This window comes from Nicotiana tabacum, chromosome 20 (genome assembly GCF_000715075.1).
Source record: "Nicotiana tabacum cultivar K326 chromosome 20, ASM71507v2, whole genome shotgun sequence".
Classification (NCBI taxonomy): domain Eukaryota; kingdom Viridiplantae; phylum Streptophyta; class Magnoliopsida; order Solanales; family Solanaceae; genus Nicotiana; species Nicotiana tabacum.
Genome location: NC_134099.1, coordinates 139,393,021 through 139,413,121, shown reverse-complemented (window position 1 = coordinate 139,413,121; position 20,101 = coordinate 139,393,021). Strand labels below are relative to the sequence as shown.

The window sequence follows — 20,101 nt, the reverse complement described above, 5'->3', positions numbered from 1 at the left end:
TTAGTTCTACTTTAGGACTTGTGGCAAATATGGAGAAGTCAAATTTATTTCTTGTTGGTGTAGAGGACTCCTTAAAGGAGCAACTCTTGATGGTTACAGGTTTCTCCCAAGGTACCTTCCCAATAAGGTATCTTGGACTGCCATTGTCTCCTACAAAGTGGAGTAAGTTGGATTGTCGTCAACCGGTGGAAATGATTAGTAGCAGGATTAAATGTGGCTATGCAAAGCAATTCCCATATGCTGGCAGACTTCAAATAATAAACTCCATCATCTTCTCCATTCATAGTTTTTGGGGTTCAATATTCATTCTACCACAGAGCATATTAAAAGAGGTTGACCAAAAGTGTAAGGACTTCCTATGGGGTGGTTCTGAAGAACAGAGGAAAGTTCCTTTGGTTGCGTGGGATAAAATTTGTAGACCTAAGAAGAGTGGAGGCCTAAATATCAAAGCATGTAAAGAATCTAACAAAGCTTCTGTCGGGAAACTTTTGCGGCAGCTGATTAAAAAGAAAGATACTCAATGTGTTTAATGGGTGCATGGGGTTTATATGAAGAAAGATACCAATATTTGAAATCACAAACTTCAACAGGATAACAACTGGTATTGGAGGAAACTTAACTTTCTAAAGGAGGAAATGAAGGATTGGTACCAACATAACAGGTTCACCCTAAACATAGGGGGTAAGTATTCTATTTCGAACTGCTACAATGCCATCACTGGGGTGCATGGAAGACTGGAGACAACAGGACTTCTTTGGACCGTTGTAGCTCAACCTAAGCACAGGTTGATAGCTTGGCTTGCTCTACAAGTTAGACTACTGCTGAAGGAGAGATTAATCAAGCTATATATTATTCCGGTGGCAGATATTAATTGTTGTTTATGCGATGATAATGCTGAGGAATCTTATCATCACTTATTTGTGGACTGTAATTGGGCAACAACAATTTGTAATTCCATGTTCCAATGGACTGATGTTCACATCTCGGTTGGTAACTATCAGCAAGTATTAGCCAACATAAAAATGAAAGATTGAAAGCAAGGTAAAAAGGAAGTGGTAGCTGCAATATGGGAAGCGAGTATATATCATACATGGAGGGCTAGAATTGGACAATCTTTAGAGGGCAAACTGTACAAAAAGAGCTGGTAATTGCACAGATTAAAAAGGAACTGTTAGGAAAAATAGAAAAACTTAACAAGTCCAGGAAGATGAATAGAAGTAGGAAGTTCATACAGAGACTTTTTGTGTAATTAGTAGATTGGTTCTAAGATCTAGATCACTTTTGTTGAGTGGCTAGGTACCCTTTTTCATTATTGTTATTAATGGTAATTCACACTGTTACCAAAAATATAGTTCTTATTCATAGTTAACTCGTTTTAAAAAAATTCATTATTCAACTTATTTTTTAATAGATAATTATTTTCTTTTAATCATTTTGTCACTGCTAAGGTACATGAACAAATGGGAACTTCTCACCCACGCTTGAGATTTCCTTTCTCATGTTCAAAACAAGGAATCTGCTAAAAGATTTCAAGAGACCAAATAATTGCTCGGCACTCATAGGCCATCATCTTCATAATTCACAATATCATCACAACAAAAATAGTAAAATTGATAGAGACGGAAGGAAAATTCAAAGAGCCCAACCTTAAAAATTTCAGGCTCTCACGTATATATCCTACATTGGGTTATTGGGGTGATCCCTCCCCCTCCCCCCCCCCCCTCCCAAAAAAAAAAAGAATAAATAAATTTCAGCTTATAACTTTCTCTACCAGCAACCTTATCTATCACACATCTCCAAGTTGCAGTAATGTTCCAAAAATTTTACCAAATAGAGAATTGAGACAAAGCATAGCTAGTAATGCAGCTTCCATCATTGCTAAAATTAACATTATGCCAAAGAAACTTGCCGTCCACAATTATATACAAGAAAAGGGCAACACGAAAGTGGAGAGATAAAGAGGAGAGAATGGGCTCACCATCTCTATCTAGGGATAATCATTAGGGGATTTTAATAAGCGGTGTCAATATTTGAAAAAAAAAATCAGATAAATTACTACAATAACAACTAATATTATTTTTTATAATTATAACAACTAATTATAAAAGATTAGTTGTATATATTCAATAAAAGATTTTGATGAAACAGTGTCACGTGACATTGCTCGATAGAAGGTGTAACAATAGATATATAAACACATATTAGCTACCTTCCCAAACTATAAGTAAATCGTGTAAGTATTGTACAGAGTGCCACAGTACTTAGGAACAAATGAATTACCTCATTTGACTTCTCACTATACTGGACAAAAAGAATTTTACAAATGAGTTACAAATAGGCCAAAGAAGAAAAATTGTAAATGGCCTAACCACCTAAGTTGTGTGTAGTAATTGAAAGGGAAAAATAATCTCCCCCAAAATAAAATTAAAAGAAAATCAACCATTCACAGTTATAATTTCTTTTTCTGCAGTCTCCCTCTCAACAGCCGAATTTTCGCATCTACTCTTGCTGTGAACCCAATCTTGGTCTTCTGCTTTGCTTTAGATCCTTCTCTCTTCCACATATGTCGATCTTCGATGTCCTTCTTGTAATATTTGATTTCTTGAATAACGTGATGATCCATCGGACTAAACGATCGTTGAAAAGCAATGTGAGCTAAGTAAGGCAGAGTACATACCATAGTTACTAAAAGAGTGGTACACCAGTAGATTGGCGCAGGAGCTAGAGCTTCCTCGAGTATTCTGAACGCGTATTTAGAATAAACTGGTGCTAATCTACCATATATCAAGAGAACTATGTACCAAGTAGCAATGCTTCCCCAAATAAGAATATGTTGTATCCATGTGAAATGACTCATAGTAAGTGCAATTTGGCAGTTCACAGCCCATATGACACAGGTAAAAATCGTAGTACCCAAAGCTGTCAAGTCAGCCGTCTGGCCTCCAGAACGGAAGGCTTGATCGTAAAAGATGATAATGTTGAGGAAGAAAATAATGAGGGATGTGTAGATACCATTGCCAAGCCATCCGAGTATCCTATACCAGTCAAAGAACAAGTTTTTCGGCCCTTGTTGGTAAAGTGCTGGAAACTGCGGAACAATATAGCAGAAATGACAACTTTAGGTAAAACTTCTTGAGGGAGCAAGGAAGGAAGATGTCTATGATTTTAATTGATACTATGAGAACTGAGATATTAACCGGAGGAATTACCTTTAAACAAACGTCGGAAGGCACATCCTGCTCGAATACTCCAAGTGCAATTACAGGCAATGAAGTAAGAATGACGTTGAATAGCATCATATATGAATCATCATAGACAGACTGTCCCGAAAAGCCAGCAAAAGCCTCGAAGTAAAAAAGTGTGAGGCCAAAACAGATGTTTTTGTAGAAGAAATAACATATCTGAACGCAGAAGATAAAATGCAAGTCAGAAAAGTATAGGAGAAAGATCCAGTTAGATCACGAATATAATCACATATTTATCTGCTTAGGCATTTTATGTCACTGGCCATATGTATTTGATCTTCTATCCACAAATTGAAACATTATGTACAGTCATTACCATCTGAGCAATTCGTTTATAGCACCAATGCCCATGTACAACAAGAAGTCTCTCCAGGTACCGGAACTGCGCAATAGCAAAGTCACTCGCCATCACAGCCTGCAACATAATAGAGGGTGATGTCACATGATATTGTAACAAACATTACAATTCGCAATTCAAAGTTTGAAAAAGCAGGACTGGAATTATGTGCATAAAAATCTAGAGCTTGGACATTGAGATGTTCATCAAAGCATAGGCTAGACAAGCGGTACACTAAATACCAACCCAATAGTGAGAAAAAAATTCTTGCAACTACGAAAAATACAACAACCTCCGTGAACAGACGCTTTGTCAGTTCATTTTTTATATAACTTCAATTCAATAATTAAGAAAAAAAGGTTAAAAAGGCTGAAGAAGCACCATTGGTGATTAAATCTAAGTATATGCCTTGGAGGCATTCAATGGAAAAATAATATTCATCCATCAGGGAAAAAAGAGACAATGAAATAACTTCGTCCAAAAAATACAAATCCCACCCTAGAAATTCGGGAAATGGTTGGACTATAGTTATTATTTGTTTGCATATATTATCAAAAAGATCGTCGAATGGATCCATAGTCTGCTCAAAACTCGGTAGCACGGGGAAATCCGCTTGGGCGAAAAAGGCGGGCTTGATGCTTATGAAAAAAAATAATGCGTTTTAAGCAAAATGCTGAAAAACCTTTTAGATTAATAAGGACCAAATGCCACGTAGATGCACCGCTAACCTGCATTCCTTCTGCACCACTGATACCAACGCCGATGTCCGCTTCTTGAATCATCCCAACATCATTTGCACCATCGCCAATTGCTAAGGTGATTTTTCCAGTTCCCTCTTTTACTAATCTAGTAACCTGATCAAAATCAATTACAAAGGAAATATAAATATGACCAATTTCATGGCTGGATAATCGGGGTAGAATCGCAGAAGCCAATCTGGTTTATCTTACCAAGGCCTTCTGCTTAGGAGATACACGACAGCAGATGACAGATGCACAATTAACTGCTAAGTTCAAAAAGTGTTGCTTCATATCATTCTCCAAAGCATAAGCTAGAGTTTTCCCATCAATAATTAAGGCAAACGCAGCATGTGGATCCTTTTCAAGTTTGATCATTTGAGAAGCATTTGTGATTTGCTTCAAAATGTCCTCCTTCATAGCCTGACCAGTAAAAAACAGAACTCCATCACTTATAATAGATCTCCTAAAAACTTTGCATACTTATTTTAGAATGCCCTACCTGTTTAGAATCTTGGGCCACTGAACCTGCATTCATTGTCGTTATGCTTAACTGTTTCATTCCTTGTCGAAGCAAACTACACGCATAGCTGCAAGGAAACAGGAATTTGTACTTTAGCAGTTATAAACCAATGACTGAATAAGTATTAATGTTGGAAAACATTTCTCTCTTTAGGAGACAGACCCTATGTTGATGGCTGTTTCCATCTTATCACCTGTCAGTACCCAGATTTTGAGACCAGCTTGCGCCAGTTTATCTATGCACTGAGGAACCTGGTGAAAAGATAAATAATGAATTAGTCAGAAAGTGCCATTATGTGCAAGAAAATATACTTTGAATTTTTAAGCAAGCTCATATTCCTTAGCGAAAGATAGGCGATACCTATTAGTTGAGAATACGTTTTAAGTCATGTTAGCACTTTTACTTTACATCCTTTGCTTTCTTAGGAGTTGTTTAGCCTTTCATAAGTAAATAGAAAATATATCAAATTCTAGTACTTTTTATTTTTGTTTTTATAATATTGGCCTGAGATGAGTTTAAATGGAGTAACATGGTCAGTGAGGATTCATATAGTCGACCCTAACTTGTTTCGGACTGAGACGTAGTTGTTGTATAAGGTACTGAGGCGTAGTTGTTGTATAAGGTACATACTCCCTTCTGTAGTTTATCCTCCACAGCAGTTGCACCAACAAGGATCAAGTCCCTTTCCATCATATCAGATACTCTTTCAAGCATGGCATCTCTGTCACCGCCAATGTAAGATTTTGCTTTAGCAAACTCTTCATTCCAGGCTAAGTACTCCGCCTCATCGAGCTTTTTGTAGGCAAGCACAAGTGTACGCAACCCTGCTTCCCCATAATCATTTAAATGCTTTGTCATAGCTTCTTGAAACCTTCCTCCACTCTTTGATAATCTATCGTAGATGATGCTGCATAATTATAGAAAAGTTTTGAAATTATATATTAAGAACATAGCCATAAATCATTTCTGTACAACTTACGAAATAGCCGAGAGAGGTATCATAACTTATACTAATAATTTTAGCAAAACCACATCCCGTCTTCCCCCCCCCCCCCCGCACCCCCCAAACAAAGGAAAGATATAGGAGGAAAGGGGTAATAGAGTAATCAAAGAATAAGCATATTGTAATTGACAGACAATTTAACAGCGTGTTTGATAGCAAAATAGTCACTTAGATCACCTACTTTAAGGATGCATAGTTCATAGTAATAAAAAGGACATTCAAAGAAACACCTGTCTGCTCCTTTACACAAGAGAAGAATCTGGCCACTCTCATCGCGAATTATAACAGACATTCTCTTCCGCTTGCTAGTGAACTCCAATAGATTGAGAACTTTGAATTCCCTAAACGAAGAGCAACAAGATGTAAGCTTAGAAAATAGTGACATACTACAAGTGGTATGCAATTGTTGTTGAGAGCAACTTACGAGCATGTGAGTTTCTCTCACCTTTCAATTGGCTCTTGAAAAAAAGGATATCTCTCCCGTACAAAAATGCTTGATTGAGTTCTTTTACAAAACTCAAAGCCAAATTCCCTAGCTGCAACAAGAAATGCTCCTTCATCTGGCGACTCTGCTTCATAGTTAAAGCTGCCAGTCTCCTCATTTAGCTCGGGAATAGCAGAATGACAAACTGAAAGTATCCTAAGGAATAACAAGATGACATCTGCATTTGGCTCTTTCATCCAATTTCCTTTCATAAGGCGGCTATCCTCAAAGCTGAACCCCTTTATTGCAACTTTAAATTCATCTTTAGAAGTGATGACACTCTCTAGTTCAATTTCTGATGAACCACTCTCATACTCACGTCTCGGTGAAGCGGGATCTTGCCCACCAAGGTCCTCGGCCATCTGCTTTGCGGCTGCAAGTTCTACATCACTTGCACGCATTCCATATGCCGTACCAGCAATGGAGCATTTTAAGAAGTCCATTTGGTTGCATGTCAAAGTGCCGGTTTTGTCTGAGAGGATAGTATCGACCTGCCCCAACTCCTCATTTAAGTTTGATGTTCGCGCTTGAGCAGGAGTTCCAGACTCATCATCATACATACTAATATCCTGGTTTATGAACAATGCCTGTAGGACCTTCACGACTTCAATGGAAACATAGAGGGATATAGGAATTAAATAACCATATAGTATAAGAGCAGTGACCAGATGCAAAAGGCCTGACAACTCAGGCTGTCTTGGATCGACCACATTATTTACTTGGTTCATAGGTTGCATATACCACCAGCTTGGCAATTGAAATTTTGCATATATGGCAAAGCCGATTGAACTGACAAATGAGATCGAGAGAAGGACAGTAAAAAGGAGGTAAATAATCTTGTCCATCTGTAGTTCGATCCTACTCCTTTTAGAAGGAGACTTTGTAGAATTCTGCATAACTTTGCTATCATGACCAGTAAATATAGCAACTCCATAAACATAAGCTGTATTCCTAAGCTTTGAATCCCTGAGGAGAATCTGACTCGGATCAAGAGGATAAACCTGACGATCATACTCGAGGTTGCCCACAAAAGTGTAAAGACTAGGATTAGGATCTTCACATTTTATGGTTGCACTGAATTGCTTGAAAGCCTCATCATCCTCCAAAGGTAGAGTAACCTCCAACGCTCGCTTTACCTTCAAGTTTGTCTCTCCATCCAAGTTCATAGTTTCCACATAACAGATTCCATCTTCATAACTAGACGATAAAAGAAGTAAATCCGCCGGGAAAAATTGATCCTTTTCCACTTTCACAATGTCTCCAACCGAAATCTTCATCCACGGTTTATGAGTAAACGCACCATCTTCCCTGTGGACACCAGCTTTCCGATGATTGACCTTCGTATCTTGTATGAACCTCCGCGAGTCTTCTAAGGCTTCCTTCGCCATACTCAACCCGACCACAAAGACCAACGGAGCTACCATACTGAAAGCTGAGAATGGGGACAGGTTTGTTGTGGCTGACACAATCGCAGCCATGAGAAAATACAAGTTAGCGACACGCCTGAATTGCTCGAATAAGGCCTTGGGTAGGAATGTGATGATGTTGTACTTTGTGGTGGATATGTGATTGCTGCAATACTTAAGAGGTTTCTTTTCATGGAGATGGGGCTGGTTACAATGTACAACTCGCGAGAACCCGGGGCCTAACTGATGGGGACCATCTTCCTTGGCACGCGACCGATAGCAAGCAAATGAGTACAAACTGCTCCTTCGGATCTTCGCCCTTATCCTGCCTCGCGCCATTTCTTTTTTCCTCTCAAGGAAAGCCTAAATCAGTTGCACCACAACATGATAACTTTCCTAAAAGGAAAAACACATGAACTGAAGGGCATCCTCGTACAAGCATTCCTTTTTATGTGAATTGGGATACCCAGAGGAATTAGGCCAGGCCTGTAACACAACGGAGGTGCTAAATTAACCTCAAATGTATAAATTAATCACAGCTCATCTAAGTACCATCAAGATCCCAAAAAAGAAAGGGCAGCCCGGTGCACTAATCTTTCGCTATGCGCGGGGTCCGGAGAAGGGCCGGACCATAAGAGTATTGTACGCAGTCGTACCCCTACATTTCTGCAAGAGGTTGTTTCCACGGGTTGAACCCGTGATCTGAGTTTTCTTGAAAATTACTATATTTTATTTAGACAAATTTGAGTCTACCTGAGCATTAAATTTGGGAAAAAGCCCCTGCATATATTCCATAAAGATTCAATTTTTACAACAGATTTAACTTTCTTTGAGGGGAAATCACAAAAGATTTCAGCTAAGCTGCAGCTATTTTGCCAGCATTTGAAACATAACAAACACAACAACCACAACACAAAATACATAATCCTTCCGAAAGAAAATTCATTTACCAAATTACAACAGGCAAAGTTTCACAGAAGAAAAAAAAGGGCAGCACATTTTCTTGTAATTAAAAAAAAAAAACAAGACATAGGCCACAAAGGCATTTCCTCAATATCTATTTAAAGCAAAATATTAAAGGAAAAAAAGAAAGAAAAGGGTACCTGAAAAGGGAAAGGGTCAAGAAATAAGGAAATGGCAATTGATATAACTGCAAAAAAAGACCCTGAAACAGAAGAATGCAGCAGTTTTCTTGAAAATCAAAATGTACAACGTAAGAGAGAGAAAGAAGAGAGAGAAGGTAGGACGATGATGTGGTTCAGGAGAGAAAGAAGAAAGAGTCTTTCTCTTTCTCTCTCTCTGTCCCAAAGTCCGAAGCAATGCCAGTATTTTAGGACACAAACCTCTTCTCTCTCTTTTTAAGGAGTGTAATGTGTAACATAAAATAACATAAACATGTTGTTGTTTTGTTTGTGTGTTTTCTCCCTCTTACAGACGTGGGATTCGCTGCTTCTTTCTCGGAACTTCAGTTGCATTAATTATTCACTTCTCCAAATATTCACCCTCCTTTTTCTTGTTTCTTGAGAAAAAAATGAATTATTCTATTACATAGTTGCTTTTTGGACAGTTGCTTTACAAAAAAAAAAATTATTCAACCCCAAATACTACAGTACTACTATAAACTCAAGCCTTAAGGTTTATATACTGATGATAGCAACAACTATTACATCGTCAAATAGCATGCAATTTCAAACTTTTATGAGGTCTCTTATATTTTGTATAAGTTCGTGATAATTTTCAACCATTAAGCGAATGTTCAGTTCTGAAAGTAGTTATTCCCTTTGTTCGCTTTTACTTGTTCATTATGCTCAAATTATATTTTTACTTTTATTTGTCTATTTTAGCAAATCAGGAGACGATCATATTTATTTTGTCTTGTTTTAATTTTATCATTAATTACTCATTTCACAAATTATTTCTCAAGATTTCTCAAAATACTATCATTATTATGGTAACTATGGCAAAATATGCAATTCATTTATTATTGAAAATTTTACACCCAATAGAAAAGCTTAGTACCCTATTTATTTTAAATAAATATCATTTTAAAAAATTATATTATATAGCTACAGGGGCGGCTCAATGATGTTTGTGGCCTAAAGCGAACTTTATTAAGAGGCCTTAAGAAGCCTAAAAAAATATTCAAATTTATTTATTTGTAATTTTTTTTAACTTTTTGACATACAGAATTCTTCTTTTTCTTAAATTTCATTACCATCTAACTCAATAAGATCAGAGACTTGTTCATTTTAAAAACACTTTCCTATACTTTTATTAAACTCTATCTATTGTTTAAAAAAAATTATTAGCAATGTCTTTTTGCGGTTGTATTAAAAAGTTATTCATATTTTGTTGTTGGCATGTTTAAATTCTGATTTTTAAAAAAAGATAAAAAGTTAGAACGACTAAATATGATTCTGAAAGTTGATAACTTGATAATTGATTTCAAAATAAACTAATCCATGAGAGAGTTTCACTTCTTCAATTTGCTTATTTAAATGCTTGAAAACATGAGAAAGATTATGAAAATGAAGGCGCAATTCGAATTATATAAGATATTTTTTTGTTTGACAGAATATGCATATACATACGAAGGGAAAAAAAAAAGAACATTTACATATATGAATTTGGATGACATGGCCTAGAAAAAATATATGGCTTGTTAAAAATTATATATTTCTTTTCAGGTAGAGGCTCATTGCCCATGTCTCCTTCCTTAGGTTGTTCTTTTTCATAACTACTTCTTTCTTTTCACAAAGAATTAGTGATTTTTCTTAGAAGATTCAGTTTTTTAATGAAAATGTTTAGAGACATAAAAATAATTACTAACAATATTTGGGGGCCCCAATTTTTGAGGGGCCTAAAGCAAGGACCTCACTTGCTTGACCCTTGAGCCGCCCTTGTATAGCTGTCTTTTACCCTTTATAATAAAATATCTAATTATAGTTATATCCTACACTTAAGGCACCATAAACGCTAATTAATATTTTTCTCTCTCCCTTTTTAGATTTTCTCTCACATAATTATGGTAAATTTCACAAACCACGTTCTCTCTCTCTTTTTGCATACACTTTACTCTCTTCTCCTAGAAAACCACGATTGTTGCCTCTGTTCGTTAACGAGTTAACGCACAAACCTGCTGACTTTTCTCGAGTTTTTAACAAATGTAGCAACAACAGAGAAAGAAAAAACCGTAAATATTAAGTTGCTTTAACTATGTGAGATTACCTTAGAGTTTCTGAAATGAAAATTGTTATCTGATTGGTTTGTCGGTAACACATCGAAAGGCTTTAATAAAAGCAACAACCGTCTCCATTCAGGGTTTTTGCTCGACGGCGGATTCGTCGGAAATTAGGGTTTGTTCTTGAACAAAGACGACGGATTTTGGGGCTGAGCAACTTGTTTTTCTATTAATATATCTCAATGTATTTTCATGCTGTATTTTCATGTATTTCATTGTATTCATTGTCTTTTTTTTTCATTGTAATTTAATATATCTCGATGTATTCCATGTATTTCATTATATTCACTGTCTTTTTTTCATTGTATTTCAATGTATCCCGTTGTATTCTATGTATTTCATTGTATTCACTATCTCGCTATATGCCATGAATGTATTCATGTTTTTTTAATTAATATAATTTACGTATTCAGATGTATTATATAATTTCTCTGAAGATTGCTATGTTTTTGGTGTATTTTTCGGTTGAGAATCTTTTTTATAACTGAAAATACAAAATTTATGTGTTATAATTGAGTTTGTTGAGTTATATTAGGAATGTATTATGTTAATTGATTCACTTTCCGTTTTAAAAACAGTGTAATCTCTTATTTTACGCCGTGAATACAGTCGAATAAAATAATTTATCCAGCTGTAATCCCATGTTTCACTCCATGAATACAGTCGAATACACTCGAATACAACAACTGATTAGCTGGACTTCCCTGATTCACGCCTATTTTTGCTACTGTATTCATGAATACAATAGTTTAAATACATCAAATACATCTTATAACCATAGAAAATGTATCTATAATCCATAATATAGCAAATGGTATCTATAGATGACTAATTACTACTAAAAGATAGTACTTTATGAAAATTTCTCTTTATTATTTCTTAAGGACATATGGACAAGTAAAACTGAATGGATGGAGTACTTGGTATCGAATGTATGTGTATTAGTTTGACTTAGCACAGAGTTTAAGAAAATAAGAAAAATTATTAAATCTTGTAATCTTAAATTAAAGATGTATCTAATGTACCAAAATATCCTTGAATCTTGTAATCTTAAATATATCATGTGAAAAGTTGGATTTAAAGAGTTAGTACTAAATATAAAAAAAACATTGTTTTTGAAACAAACTAAAAAGGAATATAAGATACTTAAAAATTTAATGAAGGGACTATATACCTAAAATCAAATGTCTTCCTTTAATTTTTTTTCATTGTATACAATCAAATACGCCAATAAAAAAAGTATAGATTTTTCAAGTAGTAATACTGTAGCAAACAATATTAATGGAGTTTGTTGTGTAATTTGGGAGTGGATGAGTGTGGGACCCAAAGATAGGCCTCCTCTGAAACATGGGAAAATCTATTCATTGATTGACCTCCTGTCTATTGGGCATTGGCCATCAGAATTTCTCTAATTTTTCTGTTTTTGGCTTTTCCACTTCTCATTTCACTTTTGGACGTGGTTCACTTTACGTGTGCGTGTGTTTGATTTTCTACTTTCAGATCGATGTGTTCACTTTTGGAAAATTGACATATACAGTTCTTTCCTAAAAATAAACATACACAAATTAATTTCTAGTCTTAATTTCAAATTATTTTTAATGATGTTATATAGAATGAAAAAAATGTTATAAGCACTGTTTTCCTTTCATCCTTAACCTTATGTAAGCAATATTTTTCTTTCAACCACACCAAATTGGAATGATATAAGTATGAGACATGTTTAGTGGTAAGATTGTATGTAAAGACATATGTTATTTATTTATTGTTCAATTCTTGTCCGTGAATGCTGTTCTATAAAGCCTCACTTCCTAGGACACGACGAAGATTGTTTAATTACCCAAATCTAAGTTAAGCCCCTCTCCATAAATATGTCAAGGTCTGTCTTTATCCTATGATTCATATCCCATTAGAAACTGAATGTTGATTGGTTTTTTTTGTATGTATTGAGTTATTATGTATACAGTACCTTTTACCTTTGATCCTAGCTAAAATCATATCCTCCTATGCGTTTTCAAGATTTATTTATTTATATTGCTTACTTACTATAAATTGATGTTTGGATTTTGTTTTTGGTGTACTTTTGAAAACGACTTTTAGAAATAAATTTATGTATCTAGATTAGCTTTTGAAAAAATTATTTTTGGAGAGAATTTGTGTTAGTGTTTGTGATAATCTACCTTTGGGTTGTATATATGGTAATTGATTACGCCCAACTATGTCTTATAAAAAGGACTAAGCGGTCGCTGCAAAAATAATCCGGTTCAAGAGTCCGGAGTCGAATCCCACAGGGAACTAACCTATTTGCTTCAACTTTTTAGTATCGATAATAATAAACTCAGACAATTTTTAGAGTTCAAGAATTGATTTGTGAATTAACAGAAATTACTTAACTAAAGAGAAATGACAATAAAAACTATCAATTAGCAAGAATGGAGTTGAATTCAAGGATAAAAGGATCTAGGGTTACGATTTTCCCAATTGTCGGATTAATTCCTGACACGTTAGCTATAATCTCGCCGTAACACTCTCTAAATAAAGAGTAATCAGTCCACACATCCAAATCACATGACTGAATATAGTTTAAGGACTGACACATAAATCACTCACTCTCTCAATGAAGTCACATGCACGCAAAAGATACCATAGGTTTGCCCATTATGTAAATCTCTACTAATATAGGCCCGCTTGGTCTGAAATCAACTAAAACTTATTATGTTTGTAATGTGGGCTAAGAGACGGGTGGGATATATTTGGGATATAGTGGCTAACCCTGCTAAACACTTTAACACATCACGTATTCAATTTTTAAGCGCAATTCCTTCACTCCACTTCAATCATCACAAGATAGTTCACCCCAAAATATTCTTCCTTCTTCTTCACACACTACTTCATATCACATTCACTAGCAAAAATAAGAAACCTTTATTTATTCAATTATTCTTCTTCTTTTTTTCTTTTCTTTTTTTTGTATTTTTGCTTTGCTGCTAGTGGAGTTTTTATTAAACTGTAAGTGCACATTTCTTCCTTCTATTGGTTCTACTCAAAAGTTAACCCAAATTTCCTCATTACTTCTTTCTAGCGCTCTCTTTGCAATTCAAGTGCTTAAGAGGTGTAAGGATCAAAATGATTCAATTAAGAACAAAAGGGGGGGTAGGCTTGTAATGCGGGTGCCAAAGAAAGGCTTATAAGCTCAACAGGGTAAATTAGGGATGATTTTATTTGTGATAAGCAACAAAAGTCGAAAGATCGAGGAATGCCTAACATCACTTCTCAAACCGAGCAACACGTAAGATTTCGATTCAATTCACATTCCGCGCAAGTCCTAGACTCAAGTGCAGTGACATAGACTATGCAAAGAACTCACTTCACAGATAACACATGACTCACTGCAGACAGTTTCATTCGGACTCTCAATCAAATAAGTATTCACAAAGCCACGAGATATATTAAGCATAAAGCACAAAGTGAAGACCAGTCAAGCAAACGAGACATAAAAGTCATAACACATGCTATTCCTTTTTACCGAGGCATCATCATATATTTAAAATCCAGAGAAAGTGAAACACATACCAGAACCTAAGTATGCAACCATCAAATAAGTCAAAAGGTGTACATCACTTAAGCTCTTCTCCTTTATTTCCTACATACTACTCTAAAAGTAAAAATAAAATAAAATAAATAAATCTACTACCATGTTCAAGTTATATCCCATAAAAAAGAATCGAGGTACAAAGAAAAATCACAGGGGATTATTAGTACCTAAGAAAAATAAAAATAAAAAGATATGTTTTTGTATTTTTCCATTTTATAATTTTTTAGACTTTAATCTCTCAAGAAAACTGTCTAGGAGATTCATCGTCGGGAAAAGTCCATTTATTATTATTATTATTATTATTATTATTATTATTATTATTATTTCTATTTTTTCGAAAATAAAACAAAAAGACTAAAAAATAAAAACTACTGCACTACTCAATACTATTCTAGAGTATCCTAAAAAAATAAAACAAGAAGCTAACAATAAAGAAAATAAGAAGCTAGAAATTAAAAATATAAGAAGCTAAAAATTAAAAATATAAGAAGCTAATATGGTTACTAATCTATTCCTACTATGCACAATGAGAGTTACCCATCCTACACGTAAAACATGCAGTGTTCCCAATACATAATCAAAGTAAAAAAGGGTGAATAAGAACTCATTGATCAATCCTCGAGATGATGGCCCTCATCGAAGAAGGCCCGATCAGCCTCCTTCCAATCATCAACATCATCACCCAGATCCTCACCAGTGGCATCAAATGCTGGATCAACCTGCTCCTCGTCACCATGTATCGAATGCTATGGAGTGCTGATATCTTCTTCTGGTGGCACCCCCTAATCTGCAGCTAAACCAACCAATCGATGAGCCGGTAGGTTGAGCGGGAATTGCTCAGTCAACTGAGTCCTCTCCTTTGAAGTAGCAGACCTACCCCCAATCCTCAACTGCAAATCCATCATCTCATACAAGTGAGCCAGGATGCTCTCATCGCGAGCCTGACTCTCCGCTGTAGTCAATGTCGTACCATCTTCCTCATCTGGCCCACGGATAATAGTAATGTCGATAGCTCGAGATGTGGGTGGAAGCAACATGTCTAATTGGGGCTCCTCATCTACCTGCTCTTTACGCAAGTATTGCGTAAGCAGATTCACAAAGAATATCCTAGTAAGCGCGCCCTTTCTAGATTGTACCATCTGACTATGTATCAACTGGCCCATATTCACCAGCCACCCTTTCATCAAGAAATACACTAGACATACTCTTTCTCGGACAATAGCAGAATCATGCTCACACGGAAGTAGTCTCGCGTTCACTAAGCGCAACCACACTTTAGCAATTTTCGTAAACTTCACTTTAGGCAAAGAAGTACGATTGTTGTATCTCTTGTCTTGTGTCCACACTGTATTCAAATTAACACCAAACAGTGTGTGTCTAATATCTCTGTAAATAGGCCAGTTAATAAAGTCACACAACGGACTACATGGGACATTAGGGGCATCCAAAAATCTACATAATGCAGTCGCCGAAATATCAATCAAACTCCCACGAATAGGTACCGATTGCTCCTTATCCTCAATGTTCCACCTGACATAGAATTCATGCACTAAGCTAAAGTTTGCTTCTCTTGGATTTTTAAATACAAAACCCAATCCTAGTTCACGTACTTTTTTCCAAATCTGAGGGTAACGGGACTCCAATTTGTGCTCATCAACTGCAAAATCAGGGAGATATGAGTTTGGGCGACACTTCCTATAAAATGCTCTCCCATATGGGGGCACACTCTTGATGTCATACTCACGAATCGCTCTCTCTTGAGGTTGTGCCTCAATTAAAGAAGAAGCCACTTGTTTTCCTTTATCACTGTGATAACCAGACGTAGCCTCAATTCCGATCCTTTTCTTTGGCGGTGGGCCTGACGAGGTAGCTTTTGCCTTTGGTGGTGCCTTGGCCTTAGCAGGTGCCTTAGAACTAGCTGTTAGACGACCCATATTGCACGCACTTGTCAACCATACTAATTGTCAATGCAAGGAACAACGACTATTACAAAAATAGGTCGGAGTGACCCCACACTTAAAGCTCTAAGATATGCTAATCACTTTAAACCATAGGCTACTCAAACTTCGCTTTCATCAAGTAAGTGTTGTATTAACATCAAAATTTCAGCATTATACATAGCCCGTATGTCATTGCAAACATACTTTATCAATTTACCCCAACTTCGTAGAATTACCCCACACTTAGATTTTTATATAATCATGCTCACCTAACACAAAACAATCAATCCCAAAGATTCAGGCTCTAATTGGGACTAAAATCGCCAATGAGGCAATTTATCAAACACCTTATATGCATTATTTGTGTGTGAGTTTCTTTGTGGGTGAAGGATTGTTCCACTCTCCCAAATCGGCTTGGGAATCGAGTGCGAAACACTCATTACAACAATCACAAAATATCCTATGGGGTATTTGGGATTGGGAAGTTTTTAGCACAATTACACCATTATTGCACCATGTAAAACATATTACCCACAAACTAGAATTTACAAGAAAAAAGAGCATACAAGAGTGAGAAAGATAACAAAATCATATATGTTACTTGAGAGAGAGAGAGGGAGAGGCAGTGAGGTGGGATGGTGCGTTGAGGACTTTGGATTTCCTTGCTCTTTAGAAATGGGACAGTAGGGCTGGGGAACTTTGGATTCTAATGTGTGTTGTATTGTTTAGGGTGAGGTCGTATGGGGGGAGTGTAATTAATTAAGGAGAACTTTGGGTATAGTGGGGTGGGGTGTTGATTATTTCAATTGGTTGGGGGGGGGGGTAACCGAGAAGAGACAAATAAAATTAACAACTTACCTTAGTTGATTGGGCAGCGTGGGCAGTGGCAAAGGCATGACGCAAAGCGCCATCAGGCGCGATGAGGACACTGCGTTAGACAGCGCCTGGTAACGTGGGAGGCGCTAAAGATTTAGTGCGGGAGGGGGGGTTCTGGGGCGGCATCTGGCCATTGCCTTGCTAGGCAACATGAGGTGTTCAAAACTTACCAATTGGACATCGCCTCGCGATGACTCGATGTTTTCTTGTTCATTTTGCAACCTTTTATCTTGTTTAGGACACACGAGCACATCTTCATTCCATGTAGCTCCACAACCTATTAAAACACTTCAAATTCACACCAAACTCACTCGTTAGTCCGCCTCAATATTAAAAAAAACTAAAACTAAAACTAAACTAACTCTACGCTATGAAATGGATTGCCTCCTAATGAGCGCCTTAGTTAATGTCATGGCATGACGAATACAACACGGCCATGGGTTTCCACCTAGGAAGTGCCTGATTTAACATCATGGCATGATGCAAGCTTTTAGGATTATGCTTCGCTTATGTATTGGGGCTTTTCCAAGTACATCACATCTTTCTCCTCTTTTTCTTCTATCATTCCAATGTAAGTGTTTCAACCTTTGCCCATTTACTTTAAACCTATTCGTCCCATCTTCAGGCTCAATCTCTACCGCTCCACTTGGGAACACCTGCACGACTCTAAATGGTCCTGACCATCTTGATTTTAGCTTGCCCGGAAATAATCTTAGTCTTGAGTTATATAACAACACTAAATCTCCGAGTTTGAAGTTCCTATCTAGAATGTGCTTATCATGCATCATCTTCACCCTTTCTTTGTACAATCTTGTACTCTCGAATGCTTGGAATCGGAATTCATCGAGTTCATGTAACTTTGTAACTCTACTTGTGCCTGCTATTTCCATATCTAAATTCAACTACCACAGTGCCCATAAGGCTTTATGCTCCAGCTCTACCGAAAGATGGCATGATTTTCCAAAGAACAACTTGTACAGAGACATAACAATTGGAGTTTTAAATGTTATGCAATTAGCCCATAATGCATTATCCAACTTCCTTGCCTAATCAGTCCGAGTTGCATTCACTGTCGTGGTCAAGACACTTTTGATTTCCCTGTTGGACACTGTCGTGCCCCCTTTTTCTCGCGAAATCAGGTTTATGACATTTGGGAGGACAACTCGTTCCCTTTTGGGAATTGGATTTTTTGATTTGAAGGTTCGCCACCTAATGATTAAGTGTATTAGGACACTAGGAAGAATTTGTTTAGAAAAACCAGAGTTTGGGTAAGGGCTAGAAATTATCTCGAGGGGAAGGTGTTAGGCACCCCTTAAGATCCACTAGTGTGGTTCCCGGCCATGCTACAATTGTGACTTAAGTACAAACAATAAATAAGCAATTAAGGGTTTCAAATATGAGGGGTTGTCATATTGTAATTGCAAATAAGTTAAAGTTTGAAGAAACAAGGAAGTTGAAATTTGAGAAAAAGGAGTTTGAAATTTTGAAAGTAATAAAATAAACAAGTAAAGGGAGGGGGGGTCCTAGGTTTATAAATAATATGGATAACATCAATGCAATACCCAGTAATCACTCCTCAGAAGAGGGGTTACACGTGGTATTAGCACACTGGTTATCATATCCATATTTACCCTTTCCCACCCCGTTGAGGTATTTAAACGCGGAATGGTTTTGTTACTTATTGCATGCTAGTACCTGCCCCAATCATATCAGTCCCGGAGGCATTTGGGACTACTAGTCCTAAAGGGAAGGGAGATTTAGGCTTTGTATGGTTTAAAAGGATAAAATTCTAAAGCGACATACAAAAACACATAAGGCAGATATGGGAAACACATAACAATTTAAGAGGCTTAGATGAGCCTCCTCACTTAAAGACAGATTGTTTAGCATGTCTTGCAGATACTGGTTATGGTCTGAATTAAACTTAAACGTTAAGGAGGCAGACTGGTCTATTACACATTTCAAATAAGAAACCAGAATCAGACCTACCTGCTGGTTGGAATTAACAGACTCTGATTCAATTAGCTAATTTTACCTTATAGCTTACCTAAGTGAAACCTACAGGCATGACATCCAATAATGCAAAAGTATACTGATTTTTACAAGAAGAAGGCCTGTTAATTATAGAAAATATAAGTTCTGCAGACCTTGAGTAATGTTACTACTGATTTTAGACTTGTAAGTGATTCAGATCAGTTGGTTACTCCTATAGACATGCTTTCTAAGCGTTATTGAGTTTAACCTTTACGAAAATGCAGAAATCCTATAGGCATGGTGTTTAAAATGCTGATTTTTATTATTTAAGTCTATAAATGTGTTTGCCTAGTGATAGATGCATATGCAGAATTCAGGAAACTATATAGACATGTTCTCTATGTGATAGGCAGAAACGTAGAAACCTATAGACATGGTCTCTATGTATGAAATGCAGAAGCTATAGACATGGTATCTATGTATGAAATGCATAGGCTATAGACATGGTATCTACGTATGAAATGCAGAACCTATAGACAGGATTTCTATATGAAATGCAGAACCTATAGGCATGGTTTCTATATGAAAAAACGCAGAAGTTCAGGACTTATAAACATGATTTCTATATGAAAAATGCAGAAGTGAAAACATGACATGATTGCAGCAGTAAATACCTATGAACATGATATCTACCCTTATGCATACATGAGTGACCCTCCCCTTTTCACTAAAACCTCATAAGT

The 20,101-nt window shown here is 36.4% G+C and overlaps 1 protein-coding gene across 1 annotated transcript; it reads right to left on the bottom strand.

Annotated features, from left to right (window-relative positions):
* Nucleotides 1-2,185: 2,185 nt before the first annotated feature.
* Nucleotides 2,186-9,088, bottom strand: LOC107764335 (putative phospholipid-transporting ATPase 7). Its single transcript, XM_075240971.1, has 11 exons — nucleotides 8,839-9,088; nucleotides 6,291-8,221; nucleotides 6,076-6,186; nucleotides 5,473-5,749; nucleotides 5,005-5,093; nucleotides 4,822-4,909; nucleotides 4,533-4,742; nucleotides 4,311-4,436; nucleotides 3,562-3,660; nucleotides 3,210-3,401; nucleotides 2,186-3,088 (listed from the first exon to the last, which is right to left on the bottom strand). The coding sequence occupies exons 2-11, from the start codon at nucleotides 8,072-8,074 to the stop codon at nucleotides 2,450-2,452; spliced, it is 3,615 nt and encodes a 1,204-aa protein (XP_075097072.1). The 5' UTR covers nucleotides 8,075-8,221; nucleotides 8,839-9,088; the 3' UTR covers nucleotides 2,186-2,449.
* Between the last annotated feature and the right edge of the window lie 11,013 nt (nucleotides 9,089-20,101).

What these genes read in the sequence shown, in the direction of transcription:
- LOC107764335 (XM_075240971.1), bottom strand. Translation starts at nt 8,074, where the DNA reads ATGGCGCGAGGCAGGATAAGGGCGAAGATCCGAAGGAGCAGTTTGTAC. An exon ending in AGGATAAACTACAGAAGGGA is followed by an intron (nt 5,094 to 5,472) that starts GTATGTACCTTA and finishes TCTTTTCACCAG; the next exon opens with GTTCCTCAGTGCATAGATAA. An exon ending in GTGGTGCAGAAGGAATGCAG is followed by an intron (nt 3,661 to 4,310) that starts GTTAGCGGTGCA and finishes ATTATGTTGCAG; the next exon opens with GCTGTGATGGCGAGTGACTT.